This window comes from Micromys minutus (genome assembly GCF_963924665.1).
Source record: "Micromys minutus genome assembly, chromosome: 2".
Lineage (NCBI taxonomy): Eukaryota > Metazoa > Chordata > Mammalia > Rodentia > Muridae > Micromys > Micromys minutus.
The window spans coordinates 58,978,815-58,995,817 of NC_137971.1; the positions used below are offsets into that span (position 1 = coordinate 58,978,815).

At 41.6% G+C, this 17,003-nt stretch overlaps 2 protein-coding genes across 2 annotated transcripts; both read left to right on the forward strand.

The window, feature by feature from the left end:
* Window positions 1-308: 308 nt before the first annotated feature.
* Window positions 309-1,238, forward strand: LOC308417239 (olfactory receptor 13A1-like; the record flags this gene model as incomplete). Its single annotated transcript, XM_080912403.1, has 1 exon — window positions 309-1,238. One exon carries the CDS (start codon window positions 309-311, stop codon window positions 1,236-1,238), a length of 930 nt encoding a protein of 309 aa, XP_080768529.1.
* Window positions 1,239-9,668: 8,430 nt separating this feature from the next.
* Window positions 9,669-10,583, forward strand: LOC308417243 (olfactory receptor 13G1-like; the record flags this gene model as incomplete). Its single annotated transcript, XM_080912407.1, has 1 exon — window positions 9,669-10,583. One exon carries the CDS (start codon window positions 9,669-9,671, stop codon window positions 10,581-10,583), a length of 915 nt encoding a protein of 304 aa, XP_080768533.1.
* Between the last annotated feature and the right edge of the window lie 6,420 nt (window positions 10,584-17,003).

The following is a 17,003-nucleotide window of genomic DNA, read 5'->3' on the forward strand; positions in this document are numbered from 1 at the left end:
GAGGAGCTTCAGTTCTCAGGGCATCATAGGATATAGTCTATGTTAATGCAAACAGAGTCTGTAGACAGATACTGCCCCTGGCAGGCAGGGGTTCCTTCTGGTCTGGGTCTACTGTGTGCAGAGTGGAGAGTTCATGCTCACACTGTCACACTGTGTTGATAGATGATGTCATCATTTCTGCAGCAACAGCACCCATGACAAGCACTCCTGCTTACAGCTAGCAGGACCCAGAAATGATGGCTGCCACACACCCTGTGTCTCCTTGACCACCCCCAGCTATGTCACAGTGACTTCTGGGACTCACTCAAATGGCAATAGACAACTACACAACTGTGGTAGAGTTTGTCCTGCAGGGACTCTCTGAGGATCCTGGGCTCCAGGCTCTCTTCTTGGCCTTTTTCTTGCTTCTTTACATTCTGGCTCTTGCAGGAAACACCCTCATCATCATAGCCATCAGCCTCAACCCAAGTCTTCACACGCCCATGTATTTCTTCCTTGCAAACCTGGCCCTGCTGGACATCGTCTGTACATCCACTGTTCTTCCGAAGCTGCTGGAGGGTCTGGTGGGTAAGAGCAGCCACATCTCTTACAAGGGATGCATGACCCAACTCTTCTTCCTGACCTGGTTTCTAGGGGCTGAGCTGCTGTTGCTCACTGCCATGGCCTATGATCGCTATGTGGCCATCTGCCGCCCACTGCACTACAGCATGCTGATGAGCTGGCCCATCTGTGTCCTGCTTGCGGGCAGTGTGTGGGTGATCAGCGCAGCCAGCACATCTGTGCACACTGGCCTGATGGCGCGACTCAATTTCTGTGGCCCCAACCAAATCCGTCACTTTTTATGTGAAGTCCCATCACTGCTGCTTCTGTCTTGCAGCCCAACCACCCTCAACAACATCATGATTGTCGTCGCAGATGTGTACTTTGGTGTGGTCAACTTTCTGTTCACTATGGTATCCTACAGCTTCATCATTGCCAGTATCCTGCGCATCCGCTCCACAGAGGGCAAGAAGCGTGCCTTCTCCACGTGCTCTGCCCACCTGGTGGTGGTCATCCTGTATTACTCCACTGTCATCTACACCTATTTGCAACCTGGTTCTGGATCCTCCTTGGAGAATGGCAAGGTGGTTGCCTTATTGTACACAGCAGTCAGCCCTACACTGAACCCTGTCATTTATTCTCTGAGGAACAAGGATGTCAAAGTTGCCCTCAGGAAGGTGTTTCCCTGTTTCCATTGAGCAGGCAAAAGTTACCAATGTGTCTTGATCCAGCTATTGATGAACTATTTGGGACACATGACAGAATCTGATGTCATGTCAGAGCACAGAATGTCTGAGATCACCAGTGCTTTTTCTGGTAGTCATTTCTGTCCTGATATTTCAGCTTCAGGTCAGTTTTGTGTGTTGTAGAAGTTTGTACAAATGGCAACATGCAGCACACATTCTGACATGTGTGCTCTTTCATAGCACAATGTTTTTTATTTATATGTAGGAATGTTTTGACTCAATGTATGCATGTGCACCAAAAGCATGCCTGGTAGCCTTGGATGTCAGGAGAGGGTGTTAGATCTCCTAGAATGAAGTGACAGATGACTATAAGGCAACATGTAGGTGGATAAATAGAACCCAGGCCATCTGCAAGAAGAGTAAGTGTGCTTAACTGCTATGCCATCTAAAGGTTCACTCCTGTTCTCTTATGTCGCCAGAATTTTGTTCTTTTCTATTTTGGTGAGCACTGTGTTCTACAGCTAAAACACACCTTTATAACCAGCTTCCACAAACAATTGTACAAACCCTCTTCCATGCTTTTCTTTCTCTGTAGCAAGTGACAAAGAATGGCTTTGTGGGGGTCTCAGGCTGCATAGAGGCTGAGTGTTGTAACAAAGTTTTCATCAGGGATTTTGCCTTTTATACTATCAGCAACAGTGAATGGGATTTCTACTGGCTTTTACCACCACCTACATTCAGTGATAGAAAGGCTCAGAATTGAAGCCCAACTGCAATGAGAACTCTGCCATTTTCCCATGTGCCACCAGTTAATTGCTTCCAGATAATAACCAGACTTTCTACTACTCAGAAACTAAGAGATTGTAAAACAATTAACCAAAGGTCATAAAGATAAATTTATTATAGTGCTAGGACAGAAGATAAAATATTGACTGAGTTTATGTATACAAAACTTCCTTCCTTCCTTTCTTCCTTCCTCCCTCCCTCCCTTTTTTCCTCCCTCTCTCTCTCCCTCCCCACATATTTTTCTGTTTCTTTCTTTCTTTCTTTTTTGGAATTCACACATTCTGCTGGCACAGAGACTACTCAGGACACCTTTATTTTTACATCTATTTTTTTTTCCACAGCTAAAAAGGTGTTACATACATTTTCTCATTTTCTCTTTTAAAACCTTTAAACAATAATGTGCATACTGTGTTTTCTCCCTTTCTTCTCCACTTCAATTTCTTCATTTTTCTGCCAACCCATGCACTGTGTCAAGAAAGAAGAAACACAGCTTGAGCAAATATTAATATCTAACCCAACAAACATTGGTACATAACCGAGCCACTGTGATTGGTAGCAATTGCGATGTTAGTATAGAGAAGTGATAGACTACATGCCCAGGAAATCCTGATTTAATGAGTATAGGCTTTGCAAGTAGGACCTAATGATTCTTTGAATTTCTTCATTATTTGTCATTCTGTCTCTTTTTCAGTTCTGATTTTGTTTATTTTATTTATTTTGTTCACTTTATTTTGTTTATCTGTGTTTCAGTTAGTTTAGCTAAATAAGGGTCTATCTATCTTGTTGATTTTCTCAAATAACCAGATCTTATTTTCATTGATTCTTTGTATTGTTTTCTTTGTTTCTAACTGGCTGATTTCAACACTGATTTTGATTATTTCCTGCTTTCTACTCCTCTTTGGTGTGTTTGCTTCTTTGTCTAGAGCTTTCAGGTGTACTTGTAAGTCGCCAGTATGAGAACTTTCTAATTTCTTTATGGAGGCACATAGTGCTGTGGACGTTCCTCTTAGCACTGCTGCCCTTGTGACCCATAATCTAGGTATGTTTTACCTTATTTTCACTAAATTCTAGAAAGTCTTTAATTTCTTTCTTCATTTCTTCCCTGACCCAGAGATCATTGTGTAGAGAGTTGTTCCATTTTTATGAGTGTGTAGGCTTCCTGGTGTTTTTGCCATTATTGAAGTCCAACTTAATCCACGGTGGTTTAATAAGATACAAGGTATTATTTCAATTTTCTTGTATCTGTTCAAGCTTGCTTTGTGACTGATTATATGGTCAGTTTTTGAAAAGGATCCATGAGGTGCAAAGAAGAGAACATATTCTTTTGTGTTTGGATGAAATGAAATAGTCTATAGATATGTTGGGTCCATTTGCATTAATAATTTCTGTTAGTTTCATTGTTTCTCTGTTTAGTTTTTGTCTAGATGATGTATCATTTGGTGAGAGTGGGGTATTGAAGTCTCCTACTATTATTGTGTGGGATTCAATGTATGATTTAAGCTTTAGCAATTTTTTTTTACAAATGTGAATGCCCTTGTGTTTGAGGTATAGATGTTTAAAATTGAGGTATCATCTGGGTAAATTTTTCCTCTGATGAGTATGTAATACCTTCCTTGTCTGTTTTGATTAGTTTTGGTTGAAAGTCTGTTTTATTAGATAATAGGACAGCTACTCCAGCTTGCTCAGTTTGCTTGGAAAACTTTGTCTCAGCACTTTACTCCGAGGTAATGTCTACCTTCATTGCTGAGGTGTGTTTTTTGTATGCAGCAGAATGATGGATCCTTTTTTTTTTCTGTCTATTTTGTTAGCCTGTGTCTTTTTATTGGGGAAATTGAGACCATTGATGTTGAGAGATATCAGTAACCAATGATTGTTATTTCTTGTTATTTTTATATTAGTGGTGTGTGTGTGTGTGTGTGTGTGTGTGTGTGTGTGTGTGTGTGTGTGTTCCACCCTTTGCTTTTTCTGTTATGCCATTGCTTATTTCCTTTGTTTTCTTGGTTGTAGTTATCCTCATTGGGTTGGAGTCTTCCTTCTAGTATTTTCTGTAGGGCTAGATTCACATCTAGATACTTTTGGAATTTGGGTTTATCTAAAAAGATCTTGTTTTCTCTATCTATGGTGATTGAAAGTTTTGTTGGGTATAGTAGTCTATGTTGGCATCTGTAGATTGTTAGAGGTTGAAAGATATCTGTCTAAGCCTTTCTAGCTTTTAGAGTCTCTGTTGAGAATTCAGGTATAATTTTGATAAGTCTGCCTTTTTATGTTGCTTGCCTTTTCCCCTTGATGGTTTTAGTATTCTTTCTATGTCCTGTAGATTTTTGTGTTTTGATTATCATGTGGCAGGAAAAAAATTTTTTAGGGTCCAGACTAATTGGTATTCTATAAGCTTTTGATATGTTTATAGGCATCTCTTTCTTTAGGTTGAGCAGATTTTCTTTTATGATTTTGGTGGAAATAATTTCTGGGCTTTGGAGTTGGAACTTTTCACTTTCTTCTATTTCTGTTATTCTTAGGTTTTGGTCTTTTCTTGGTATCCCAAATTTTCTGTATGTTTGCGTCAGGAATGTTTTAGCTTTAACATTTTCTTTGACTGATGTATAACTTCTTCTATTGTATCTTCTACACCTGAGATTCTTCCATTTCCTATATTCTGTTGGTGATGCTTGCATCTGTTCTTTCTGTTTTCCTCCCTAGGTTTTCCATCTCCAGAATTTCCTCAGTTTCTGTTTTGTTTATTGCTTTTATTCCACCTTCATAACTAGCAGTTTCATTTATTTATTTATTTTATTTTCTTCACTCGTTTAATTGTATGTTCCTGCATATCATGACAGGAGTTATTTGTTTCCTCTTTAAAGACCTCTACCTGTTTGATTGTATTTTCTTGTTTTTCTTTATTACCCCTATATTTAAAGTATATATTTTTGTAGCCAAGTCAGGTTATGCTTTATTCTGAAAACTGAAAACTATGTAGTAGTTAATTTAGATATTCTAATTGTATTTAATATGGTTATTTCACTATCATATATTAACGGTAATTTCTGTGTTTAGAAAATAAAGTTTTCAGTACTCACAAGTTGTTGCTTTTTCTTGATATCATTTGTCATAGTAAGAAACTTTACTTTCTCTTTGTTCTTCAGTATATGACATGTAATGTAATAATTTTTTAAAAAACTTTTGATATTTTGAGAATTTCACATAATGTGTCTCAGTCCAATTTATTTTTCCATCCCTTTGTATGTGCCTTTTGCTCTTGCAACATGCCCCCTCATACACATAAAGAAAATAAAATTAAACAAAACAAAACAAAAATATTCTTGTGGAAGCTACAGCACATCACAATGTGTCACACAATATACCAGTTTGTTCAAACATCTTTATTTGCAAATGTTCATTGCAATGAGTCATTGGTCTCATTTGAGACCTCTGTCTTTTGTTACGCTATTGATATTGGACCTTCACTGGAACTCCTCTCAGATATTCTGTTGTTAACCTGTGTAATATATCTGCAGAAGCAATCTTCTACAGCAGTTCATAGATGGGGTAGATGTTGGATCTGGGTCTGGGTAATAGTTGAGTTAGGCTCTCCCACACCCACATTACCAGAGCCAGCTCTCCATCACTGTTCAGCTGGTTCACCCAAGAAGGGGTGGGGCCGTTTCTCCTGCTTTCATGACCTCAGGGCCAGGCCTAATTCCTCTCAGAGTTGGCAAAAAGGCTTGGGATTGGGAGAGCATCTATCCCTTGTCCACACCACTGCACAGCAGACAGACAAGAGACAGAGCGTCTGGCACTGTTAGGGAGCTCAAAGGCATACTTATACTCTGTCTAGCACCTGAAAGAAAAAGACTTAGTCCTCCTATCCCTCCTACTCAGGACTCAGGAAAGTTGGCAGACCCAGCCAAGCCTCCTGGCAGCTCCCATGGACTGTGTGGTGGTGGTGGTGGGGTAACCTAGGAAGGAAAAGTACATTATCTTAAGGCTAACCCACCTTTTGAAGGTTGACACCTCTACCTGCTCCACTTCCCCTTTCCAACTTCCCCTTCCCTATACCCACTCAGTCAGGTCCTTGACCTCTTGCCCAACTGTTTTAACTCTCAATGGAGGCAATACAGGCATGGCTCCCTGAGAGGTAGACTTCATTTTTACTGTACCTGGCTTTGGACTGTGAGTTTGAAAGCATCTCAGGCCATTCCAGGAAAGTGCAACCAGAACACAGAGCTGAGGGGAAGAGGCAGGTTGATCTCTAATTCAGCTCTTCACAGTAATTTGGGATAACTCTAGACACTTCATCTCGTGTTTTTTCTCTCAGGAAAACAACAATGTCATGAAAAGCCAATGTACAAATGGTTTCCTCTAACAGGAGATTGTTCACCCCAGAGACTTGTGCACTGAGGTCTTGGTACCAGCTGATGGGCTTTTATGACCTGGTTAGACACTGAGAACTTCTCCATGTCTCTACATGATTATGTCCTATTGAGAGTTGAAGGTTTATTCTTGATCAGAGACATAGGAGGAAGCTGAGCATGTTGAATGCATGGCTGAAGCTCTTGCGCCACTAATGCAGTTTCTCTCTCACTGGGCTGACCATGCCTCATGCATTTTGTGGAGTAGGGAGAGTCCTAGTGAGTCCAGAAGTGTTCCCAGGTTGCTTTGGGACATGGTTCATGGCTATGACCAGAAAACGTTGATTAACTACATACCTGGCTGGACCACAGGCTGGAATCATGTGCCCTGAGGCACAGTTTTCAGTGAATACATATTGGTAGTGTGAAAAATGTGGAGCAGGCAGAAGCAGGAAAGGCCTTGAAGAAGATGGTTGGCTAATACACCAGCCCTTATTTCTTCAAGTGAGATCTGATAAGGCCTCTGAATCCAAGAAGACAATTAAGGCATGAATCTGATTACTGAAGCAAGGGGAGTTTATGTAAAGGTCCAGCTCCATCCTGCAGAGGTGCCCTGGCCAGAGCCCATGAGTCAGACAGGGCCTGTAGTTTGCTATGATCATAGAAGAACCAACTAGCCATGTTGCAACATAAAATGGTTTGTGTCCCTAAAGAGCCATAGCAGTCATGTGACCTTTCTGTGGTGAGAGCAGCTACTTGAACCCGGACCAGCCCTGGTCTAGCACCATTTGCTAAGGGCAAGTCATTCACTTCAGGTCTGGGATTGGATGTTATTGTACTTAGGTGAAGTTTGTTCTTGCTCACTGGGTGAGGGAAGTGGACATAAAAGCAGAATTCTGACAGCTACATCAGCCCGAGGACAAGATGCCCTTAGAGGAGATGAAACTGCATGGTGACCTGTGACAGTCTGTGCCAGAGGACAGCAGTCAGGGCCGGGGAGAGAGCTCTGACCTTAGCTTCTCAAGTGTTTTTATCTAGAAGGAGGGGCTCTTTGAGATTGGAAGATTGTGGTTTGGGGAGTTAATTGGTTCAGGGCACTAATGTCATCCCCTGATCTGCCCAAGGGCTCCCTCTGTCCTCTGCTGTCACTGGTGATAATTGGTAGACAGCAAGTCCTTAGGTAGCAAGATAGACAGTCTGCCGTTGGGTCACCAGTCCTACAAGTGTGTGTTGTGTTGCCTGAGGCTTGGTCACCTCCCTAGCCAGTCCTGCTCAGGAATCCGGTGAGGTTCCACCTAATTGGTCCCTCAGGGCCCGGTTTCTCTCTGTGAGCACTTATCTCTTCTATAATAGAGGATGCAGGGCCCCTGGTCCTCACACAGATATCTTAATGTCCCCTCTGTACTTAGAAATGGCTCCATTTGCTCTTTAGAAGTTTTAAATTTAATCTGATTCTGTTTTCTAATGAATGTCGATAGTCAACTCTTTTTGTGTGCTTGTGTGTGTGCACACATGCACATGTGCACACATGTGATTTCTGTCTGTCTGTCTGTCTGTCTGTCTGTGTGGTGCTGAGAAACAAGTTTCTGGAGAAGACACCTTGGAAGATCCTTGCCATAGGCTTACCATGTGAGTTTTGTATTGATTATTAATGTACATATGTTAATTTTTAATGACAGAGTTTTTGAAATAGGTTTGAGTTATTGAATTTAACTGTGTGTCCAGGTGTAGGGGATAACTTAAGCTTGTGTTTTCAAGAAAATTATATAAGCATATGAAAAAAAACTTGGACAAATCATAGCATAATCTCCTCTTGGAGCCTCCCTGTATCTTCCTAATTTGTATATCTCTCTGCCCTTCTGTCCCTCCCCCCCCTCTCTCTCTCTCTTTCTCTCTCTCTCTCTCTCTCTCTCTCTCTCTCTCTCTCTCTCTCTCTCTCTCTCTCTCTCTCTCTCTCTTCCTTTTTCTGTCTCTGTATTTATGTATGCTCTCTGACTGTCTGTTTTCTATTTCTTTTTGTCTTGCAGTTCTTTGACCCTCTGTATCTTCTCGATCTCTTTGTCTTTTGTTGCTTCGATATCTGTCACTGCCCTGTATGTGGGGGTGGGGTGGGAGAGGCAGTGCACATTGCTACTTTTGTCTCTTCTTACTTTCACTTTGGCACCTTCTTGTCCCTGTGCTTCTGTCTCGTCTCTGTCCTCCTATCTCTCTGTGTAATTCTATCCTCACCTCTTTTTCTTTCTTTCCTTGTACCCCATTCTCAGATTTCACATTGAAATCTATAACATCTACTGTGCCAGGGAGCACACTCTATGGGGCATGGGATCTACTATTTTCTGGCTGCCCCTACAGGGATACAACCTTGAAATATTCATTCACCTCCCAAACATTCTCTGAGTCTGATAGGAGTGTTGAGGCCCAAGCCCAAATCATTGTATGATTTTGGCTTTATACAGATGCATGAAAATGATAAAAATATTTCATAAGCAAATAGAAGCTGGTGAAATATTTGCAAAAGCAAACTTTGAGTTCCAGTACTCATAAACATAATCAATAGTTTGTCCACCTTATCAATTGGAAGTTGGCTCTTAAATGTATCTTGGCATATTCAGCTTAAGGCTTTCTATATTCAGCTGCAGACTTTTAACTCTGACATAAATATGTGGCTGCGTGGCTGCAGGTGTGAGACAGGGCTTGGTCTTGCCTGGTGCTCTACTGAGGCACCCTACTTTAAAGCCTTCAATCCCCCTGCTTCATTGGTACACATGTGAAGAACTACAATTTGTACAGGTGAGTGCAGCAGTCACCTGTGAAGACCATGGTTGATGCTGTTTTACATTTTGTCGTCTTACATGGACAGGTGAGGGACACTTTACCATCCTCCTTCTTTCTTCCTGGTTCCCACCCACTGTCTGAACTCTTGAACAGAAGGTAATCACAACTACCCCTGCTACCAGGACACACAGACTTTCACCCTATAGAATGTTACTGTTCCTGGTCCATACCCCTCAAAGTCTGGGGGAAAAAACCCTCCCAGTGAAGGAAGATTCTGCATCTCTAAGGCTTACGAGGAGCCACATCCATCTCCTAGAAGTCCTGCATCTAGAATGAAGCCTGCAGCCTTGGCTGGCACAGAGTTCTATTCTTACCCCGTGTAATACTGAGGTTTGGGCTCTAGCTGGGTCTCACATATCTGGGTTGGGTCCTTAGCACCAACTGGAACTGGAGCATGTCTTTCGTCTCCAGATACTATCAGAGCTGCCACAGAAAACCCACTGCCCCTGGATCCTGAGGTCTCCCCAGCTCTGTGATGAATGGGACACTGGTCACGGAGTTCCTCATCCTGGGATTCTCAGAAATGCCTCACCTTCGGGTTCCACTTCTCCTCAGCTTCCTCTGCCTATACACGGCTGCACTCTCAGGAAACCTGCTCATTATGGTGACAATCAGTGCCAGCCCAGCCCTGCACACCCCCATGTACTTCTTCCTGGTCAACTTGGCTGCGGTGGACATCCTCTGCACCTCTACTATCCTACCCAAGCTACTGGACAGCATGCTGGGGGGAAGGGCCATCTCTTATGGGGGCTGCATGGCCCAGCTCTTCTTCTTCACATGGTCCCTGGGGGCAGAGCTTCTGCTCTTCTCAGCTATGGCCTATGACCGCTTTGTAGCCATCTGCTGTCCCCTGCACTACAGTACCTGGATGGGCCCCAGGGTGTGTGCATTCCTGGCTGGCATTGTTTGGTCCATTAGTCTGACTAACACCAGTGTGAACACAAGTCTGGTACTTCGTCTGCCATTCTGCAGTTCCAATGTGATAGAGCACTTCTTCTGCGAGATTCCCCCACTGTTGAAACTCTCCTGTGCTCCAACGCAATTGAACGAGGCCATGGCCTTTGCTACAGATGTGTTCCTGGCTGTAGGAAATTTCTCTGTAATCATCCTTTCCTATGGCTTTATTGTGGCCAGTATCTTGAAGATACGCTCAGCTGAGGGCAAGCAACGGGCCTTTTCCACCTGTTCTGCACACCTCATCGTGGTCACCATGTATTACTCCACTGTCATCTACACCTATATTCGCCCTTCATCCAGCTACTCACTGAACAAAGACAAGGTGGTGTCTGTCATCTACACCTCGGTGGCACCCACCTTGAACCCCCTCATCTACACTCTGAGGAACAAGGATGTCAAAGTTGCACTCCGGAGACTTCTGTCCTGCTGCTGAGCCTGTGGCAGCCCCACCGCTTTCAGCCCTGATGGATTTGGGGATCAGAGGTTTGGTAGAGGTTTCTGTGCCTTTTTCTGAGGACGAACCCAGTTGAACCATAGGAGACAACTGTTGAACTGCTAACTTCACAGGGAAGCCCTGGGACCATGTAACTGTTAAGGAAATCCCCAAGAAGCATTAAATGTAGATGTTGTGTATTCCTAGCCCTCTCAGCTTGTAGCAGTCATGGGAGTCAGGTACATTGTACATTGCCTTGTGCCCATTTTGTCATTTTACCCACAAAGCCTACTCAGTAGGCAGGGGACCTGGGGATGTAAGGCAATCTGGAGGTTTTAGGGCAATTGTTCTGTTTTGTAAGTAGAATCTCTTTTAAAAACAAAAAAAATCCTTGCACTTTTTAGTACCTTTGAAATAGGTTTCTGGTGCAGGCTCTTGCCATGCTTTGGGCATGTGTGAGGAGACAGGGCCTGCCTTTGCCTTTCCTGCTGCCCACTCTGCATGGACAATGCCAATCAGCTGCTTTTCTGGTCAAGCTTGCTGCCATCCTGGAGGGTGTCAGCAGAAGTTTGCTAGATGCACGAGAGCTCTTGGTTCCAGGGTCCTCCCCCTGTGATTTAATGCAGCAGGGATGTTCTGCTGTGTGCATGGAAGCATGTTGTTAGGGAGGATGTATCCAGAAAGGAAGTTGTGAGCACAGATGCTGTTCTTCAGGAGATGTCCACTTCTTCAGAAACCTATTGTGCCCCATCCAAATCCTCCCTTCTAGGCTGGGCTGTCTCAGGTTCATATGCTAAACTCTGGTGGCCTGTTGACCTCTCTTTCTCTTCCTGGTTGATCCCTATTCCTTTCCGTTTCTTTTTTTATTATTATTCCTCTTTTAACAATGATGTGATTAATTAGTTAATTTTTGCATTTTTTGAAACTTTGTTTTAAATTTCATATGTCTAGTGTTTATATCAACCCACCCTCATCCCTTCAGCCCTTTCTATGCTCTCTTTCATGGCATTGTTTTTCTTAATTGGTATCATTGTTATATAGATGTGAATAAATATATAAATGCAACCTATTGCACATGAGTGTTTCTGATATTTATGTGCATTTAGAGCTGACTACTTAGTGTGGAAAAGCCAAGTAAGGGGCTGGTCCATGGAGAAGACCAATTCTTCCTCTCAGCAGTCACCAAGTGCTTACCACTCTTTAGATTTCTACCATCAATATTCGCATGCCAACTGGAGTTATCGATGTCCAGGTTTTGTTTAAATAACCTTATTCTTGAGGTTTTGTAGGTACAGCTTCCCTGCCATATACAGAAGACACAATATTGTAGCAGACTTCTTCATCCTCTGGGTCATAGTTTTTCCACTCCTTCCCCATGGTCCTCAAGACTTAGGTGCAGGATTGAGTTAAGCAGCATCCATTATGACTGAGCATCTCACAGTCAATTGGTCTCTGCATTTTGATCAGTTGTGGCATTTGGTATATGCTACAAAAAGAGTTTCTTTAATATGGTGCAAGAGCTACACCTCTCTGTGTATAAAATTAAGTATGAAGAATAAGTTAAACTTTATATGAGTTTGGGGAAACAGCCGTAATAGGTTCTATCCTAGTGTCTGGTGGCATTCCAAAGTTTAGATTTCTTTTATTTCCTCATTAATTTATTTATTCACTTTACAGCCTGATGACAAATTCCCCTCCCTCCTCTTCTTCCAGTCCCAACTTCACACCCCTCCCCATTCCCTTATCCTCTTTTCCTTAGAGAAGGGGAGCCCCCCCCCCGACAAAGGTACTAACCCACCCTGGTACATCAAATCTCAGCAGGCCTAAGGCCATTTCCCACTGAGACCAGGCAAGGCAGCCCACTTATAAAAAGAAATCCAAAGGCAGGCAACAGAGTCAGAGACAGCCTCAAACATCTGCTACATCTGTGCATGTGGCTTAGGTCCATCCTATGGATACTCTTTAATTGGTGGATCAGTTTCAGTAAACCCCCATGGGCCCAAGTTAGTTTTCTCTATAGATTTTCCTGTGGTGTCTTGATCCCTCTGGCTCCCTTAATCCCTTCCACGCTTCACTCCCGCAGGCTCACACTGTTTCATTAGACTCCCTGACCTCTGCTATTGTTTGTTTGGTTGTGGGTCTCTGTATCTATTTCCGTCAGCTGCTGATTAAAGCCTCTCAGAAGACAGTTATGCTGGGTTACTGACTGAGAGCACAGCAGAGTGTCATTAATGGTATCAGGGGCTGGCTCTCAAGTTTGGCCAGTCATTGGTTGGCCATTTCCTAGGTCTCTGCTTCATCTATATCCCTGCACTTCTTGTAGACAGAACAAAGCTCAGGTTGGAAGTTTTTTAGGTAACTTCGTGTCTGCCTCCCTTCACTGGAAATCTCATCTGGTTACAGGATGTGGCCCATTCAGGCTCCATATCTCCTGTTGGCAGAGGTTAGGGTCACCCCAATAGACTCCCAGAAGATTCCCCTGTCCCAGAAATGACTCCCCATTGATTTCTGATGTCTCCCCTCCCAACTCTTCTCTCCTGTTCCCTACCTCTGTTCCTCTCCCTGCCCCTCTCTCACCCAGCTTCCTTCAATTATTTCAGATATCTATTTTATTTCCCCTTCTGAGTGAGATCCAAGCACCTTCCTTTGGATCCTCCTTGTTATTTAGCATCTTTTAGTCTGTGGAATGTAGCCTGGCCAGCATGTACTTTATGGTTAATATCCACTTATAAATGAGTATATTACAGTTAGAAATAGTTCTACCTCAAGACCCAGATATACCATTCCTGGGAATATACACAAAGTACACTTCAGTATACCACAAAGACACTTGCTCAACTATGTTTGTAGCAGCTTTATTTATAATACCCCCAAAACTGAAAGCAATCTAGATGTCCCTCAACTGAAGAATGGACAAACAAAATGTCGTTCATTTACATAATGGAATTCTACTTAGCTATCAATGACATCATGAGTTTTGCAGACAAATAGATGGAACTAAAAAGTATCATCCTGAGTGAGGTAACTCATACTCAGAAAAACACACATAGGATGAACTCATACTAAACACGTAGTTTAGACTTCTAAGAGTGTTTACTGTGCCTGTCTTGCTACTCTGATCTCCATGGTCAAGAAGCTATAGGATGCACTTTCAGAGGTAATTGTGAGTAGAGAAGTCCATGTGAGTATGGTCCCTATTATGTCCTGAATATAAGGGACACTCTGTGCTAAGGGGAGTGTCCATGCCAAGTATGAGGACCCAGCTCAGGGATCCCAAAGAACATGCCTTAACCTAGTTTCTATTGCTTTTCATTTTTCCATTCCCTGAAGAAGTACAGGTAATTTTCATTATATGTATGTGCTGAATTCTAGTGAAAGTAGAAAATGGAGACCAGGGTGATGCAGAGAATACTGTGATCAATTGCATCCAGAGCAACCCTTGCTGACAGTCTCGTCTGAGTCCTTTATGTGTTATGCTTATTTATTTTTCAGATCTATATCCTAGGAATCATTCCAGTAATTCTCGCTGAGAAACGTTTCTACAGAGGAGCTATATTTTTGTGATGAAATCTTTCCATGTCAATATTAACAGGCACAGTTATTTTTGCATTTTCTAGACATAGACAATAAATCCAGGCTATGGATCCAACCAACAACCACAGAAAGTCAACTAAACTAAATCTCTTCTCCCAGTGCTCCTGCCGCCACTGTGGATTGTTCCAGCTGTGTAACTAAAGTCCAGGGCCCTTTATTATTTGCTATAATTTTATATTAACTTTTTAAATGAAAGGACTAATAAAATATTTCAGGCTATTTTCATGAGTGAAAGTTGAACGTGAGTCTGTTGGAAATAGAGGCAGATACAGTTCAGTCTCTTGTAGTCTGCTGCTTTGAGAGTTGGGTGAGCACTAGCTAATGTCACCAGCCACACTGTGTAAGCCACCCCAAGATATTTTATATTATTTGTGGCTATTGTAAAGGGAGCTGTTTCCTTAATTTCTTTCCCAGCCTGTCGACCATTGTGTAAAGGAAGGCTACTGCCTTATTTGAGTTAATTTTATTTCTGGCCACTTTTCTGAAGTTGTTTATCAGCTGGAGAAGTTCTCTAACAGAATTTTTGGAGTCACTTATGTATACTATGATATCATCTGTAAATAGGGATCACTTTGAGTAATACAATGACTAGGTAGGGGGAGAATGGGCATCCTTGCCTTGTCCCTAATTTAATGGGATTGCTTCAAGTATCTCTCTATTTAATTTGATATTAGCTGTTGGTTTGCAGTAAATTGCTTTTATTATGTTTAGGTATCGGCCTTGAATTCCTGATTTCTTCAATACTTTTAACATGAAGGAGTGTTGTATTTTGCCAAAAGCTTTATTTTGCATCTAAGGAGATAGATGGATCATATGATTTTTTTTTCTTTGAGTTCATTTATGCAGTAGATTACATTCATGGATTTTCATATATTAAACCAACCTTGCATCCCTGGGATGGAGCCTACTTGATCTTGGTGGATGATGGTTTTGATGTGTTCTTGGAATCGGTTAACAAGAATTGTATTGAGTGTTTTTGCATCGATACTCATAAGTGAGATTGGCCTGAAGTTCTCTCTTTTTTGGGGAAGTTTGGGTCCTTGTGTGGTTTAGGTATCAGAGTAATTGTAGCATCATGGAATGAATTAGATAATGTTCCTTCTGTTTCTATTTTATGTAATAGTCTGAGGAATATTGATATCAGGTCTTCCTTGAAGGTCTGGTAGAATTCGGAACTGAATCCATCTGGCCCTGGACTTTTTTTGGTTGGAAGGTTCTTAATGACTTCGTCTATTTCTTTATAAAATGTGGGCCTGCTTAGATAGATTCCTACTCCTGATTTAATTTTGGTATGCAGTATCTGTCTATAAAACAATCCATTTAATCTATATTTTGTTGAGTATAGGGTTTTATAGTAGGATCTGATAATTTTTTGAATTTCCTCAGTTTCTGTTGTTATGTCTCCCTTTTTATTTCTGATTCTTTGAATTTGGATACTGCCTCTGGACCCTTTAGTTAGTTTGGCTAAGGGTTTATCTATCTTGCTGATTCTGTCAAAGAACCAGCTTTTGGTTTTGTTGATTCTCTATGTTGTTCTTTTTGTTTCTCTTTGGTTGATTTTTAAGCCCTCAGTCTGATGATTTCCTGCCTTCTACTCTGCTTGGCTGTATTTATTTCTTTTTATTCTAGAGCTCTCAGGTATGATGTTAAGTTGCTAATGTAGGATCTCTACAGTTTCTTTACCAGGGCACTTAGTGCTATGAATTTTCCTCTTAGCACTGCTTTCATTGTGTCCCATAAATTTGGGGAATTTATATTTATGCTATATGATGTGTCAACATTTTCATTAAATTCCAGGAAGTCTTTAATTTCTTCCTTCCTTCCTCCCTTCCTCCTCTTCTCCTTCCTTTCTTCCTTCCTTCCTTTCTTTCTTTATTTCTATACTGACCAAATTATCATTGAGTAGAGAGTTGTTCAGTTTCCACAGGTATGTGTGCTTTTTGTTGTTTTGCTGGTATTGAAGACTATCCTTAGGCCATGGTGGTCTGATAGGGTGCATGGGATTATTTCAATCTTCTTGTATCAGTCAGTTAAGGGTTGTTTTGTGACAAATTATATGGTCAATTAAGTCTTTCCTCCTTCATTAGATGCAGCCTCAGCTGACCAGCTGTTACTGTTCTATTAAACTGCTGCCAGAGTTTTTACATCCAGTTACATCCACTTCCTAGAGCATATTCCTTACTAATGTTACTCAAAACCAATTTTTACTTCATACAGATGTTTTATGCGTTGGCAATTAAAGTTTTCCTCCACAAGTTGAGTCTTTGTAAGAAAATCATTCCAGTTCCTTGTTTTGTGTTCTACTGTTTTAATAGTTGCTCCTGCATTTATATATAGTCCTATGGTTTTTCACCACTCCTGAAGCAATACACTGTTACACTGTGGGCTTATATTATCTTACGCTCCATTTGGAAGTTTGGAGATGGTCCCTTAATTTATTTTTAAGACATTTGTGACCTTCTTATTGACATGAACTTTTGTGGAAGATACATGACAAAACTGAATGTATCAAATGAAAAGAATTCAGTCTCCAAGGGTGATGAACAAAAAGAACCAACCAATTAGAAAAGAGAACTTCACAGAGATGATAGGCTATGGAGTGCACTTCAATTAGCTTTAACAGAGTGACCCCCATGACTTCACTAACTTACTAAGTAGTGATAGGAATGTCCATTAAGTCAAAGCAGAAATTTAATCCTAAACATTCTGACCTCAGTGAAACGCCATTGCCACCAATTTTTACTAATGGAAATTTTGATTCAAAGAAGAATCAGTAGTTTCCACCTGTTCTGATGTTGGCTGTTCTCTGTGGCCTCATGTGTTTCA